This window comes from Myotis brandtii, unplaced genomic scaffold (genome assembly GCF_000412655.1).
Source record: "Myotis brandtii unplaced genomic scaffold, ASM41265v1 scaffold49, whole genome shotgun sequence".
In the NCBI taxonomy this organism is placed as follows: Eukaryota; Metazoa; Chordata; class Mammalia; order Chiroptera; family Vespertilionidae; genus Myotis; species Myotis brandtii.
Genome location: NW_005368707.1, coordinates 6883317 through 6884668, shown reverse-complemented (window position 1 = coordinate 6884668; position 1352 = coordinate 6883317). Strand labels below are relative to the sequence as shown.

The window sequence follows — 1352 nt, the reverse complement described above, 5'->3', positions numbered from 1 at the left end:
TCAACATGAAATAATTATTAAATAAAAAATTTTTTTCATTAAAAAAAGAACCACTCAGTAGGTGCACACTCTATGAACCTGCAATTCCACTCCTAGTTATGTAGCCAACAGAAAAAAATGTACAGGTAAACAAAGAGACATGCACAAGAATGTCAGTAACATTAATCACAATTCTGCAAACTGGAAATAATTCAACTATCAACTGTAGAATGGATAACTTCACTGAGCTCTACACTTAAAAGTTTGGTGCACTTTCCACATGTGATATACTTCAATTAAAATTTTTTAAAAAATATTAATGGAAATAATATAAAATACAAAAACATCCTATTTGAGAATATAAGTAGGGTTGGCTTCACTCAGCTTACCTGCGCCCTAAGAACTGTCATGGTTTCCAGGTCCTCCTCCTGCTTGGCGATGGTCTGCTTCATCTCATCCATTTGAAGCTGCTTGGAAGCCAGCGCCTTCTCTGCCAGTTCCAGTTTTTCATTTAGCTGCTGCAGCACCACCTTATCCACTTTTTCTGACTGTAAAAGACAAGTTTATTCTAGAAATGGTTTTCAAACAATTCAGTCTATTTTAGTAAAAGTTTATCTAACGGTTTATTTTTTTTAAATGATTGGCTCTACGCGGTTTTGTTAATTAGCAATGATAACTTACTTGGAAAGTTATATTCATTTAACTTATGACTTACAAATAATAATTATCTAATTTAAAACAATAAAAAAGAAGACACTAAAATAAGGGAAATTATGATTCATTTCAGTGAGGTTGTAACTTGCTAATATTGCTACTTTTTCATTCACATTACTCTTACTTTGTAAAGTCGGTGGAAAGATGAAAAATGTTTACATTAAAAATGTATACCCTAGCCCTAGCCAGTTTGGCTCAGTGGATAGAGCGCCGGCTTGTGGACTGAAGGGTCCCGGTTCGATTCTAGTCAAGGACACATGCCCAGGTTGTGGGCTTGATCACCAGTAGGGGGCGTACAGGAGGCATTCAATCAATGATTCTCTCTCATCATCGATGTTTCTATCTCTCCCTCTCCTTTCCTCTCTGAAATCAATAAAAATATATTTTAAAAAATGTAATAGGTCCTAGAGAGGAACAATAACCTATTAAAAAATAAATGAAAACCAAAAAAGTGTATTTATAAGGATACTAGAGGCCCGGTGCACAAAAATTTGTGCACTTTGGGGGGAGAGGAGGTCCCTCAGTCCGGCCTTTGCCCTCTCGCAGTCTGGGACCGCTCGGGAGATAATGACCTGCTGGCTTAGGCCTGCTCCCGGGTGGCAGAGGGCAGGCCCAATCCCTAGGTGCAGCCCCTGGTCGGGCTCAGAGCAGGGCCGATT

At 38.5% G+C, this 1352-nt stretch overlaps 1 protein-coding gene across 2 annotated transcripts in view; it reads right to left on the bottom strand.

Moving 5' to 3' along the window:
- The window catches only part of OPTN (optineurin), a 44354-nt gene that overhangs the window by 16683 nt on the left and 26319 nt on the right, over positions 1-1352 (bottom strand). For both annotated transcript variants that reach the window (XM_005876577.1, XM_005876578.1), the window contains exon 10: positions 369-527. In XM_005876577.1, the coding sequence (XP_005876639.1) occupies positions 369-527 (159 nt within the window). The remainder of the gene's footprint in view (positions 1-368; positions 528-1352) is intronic.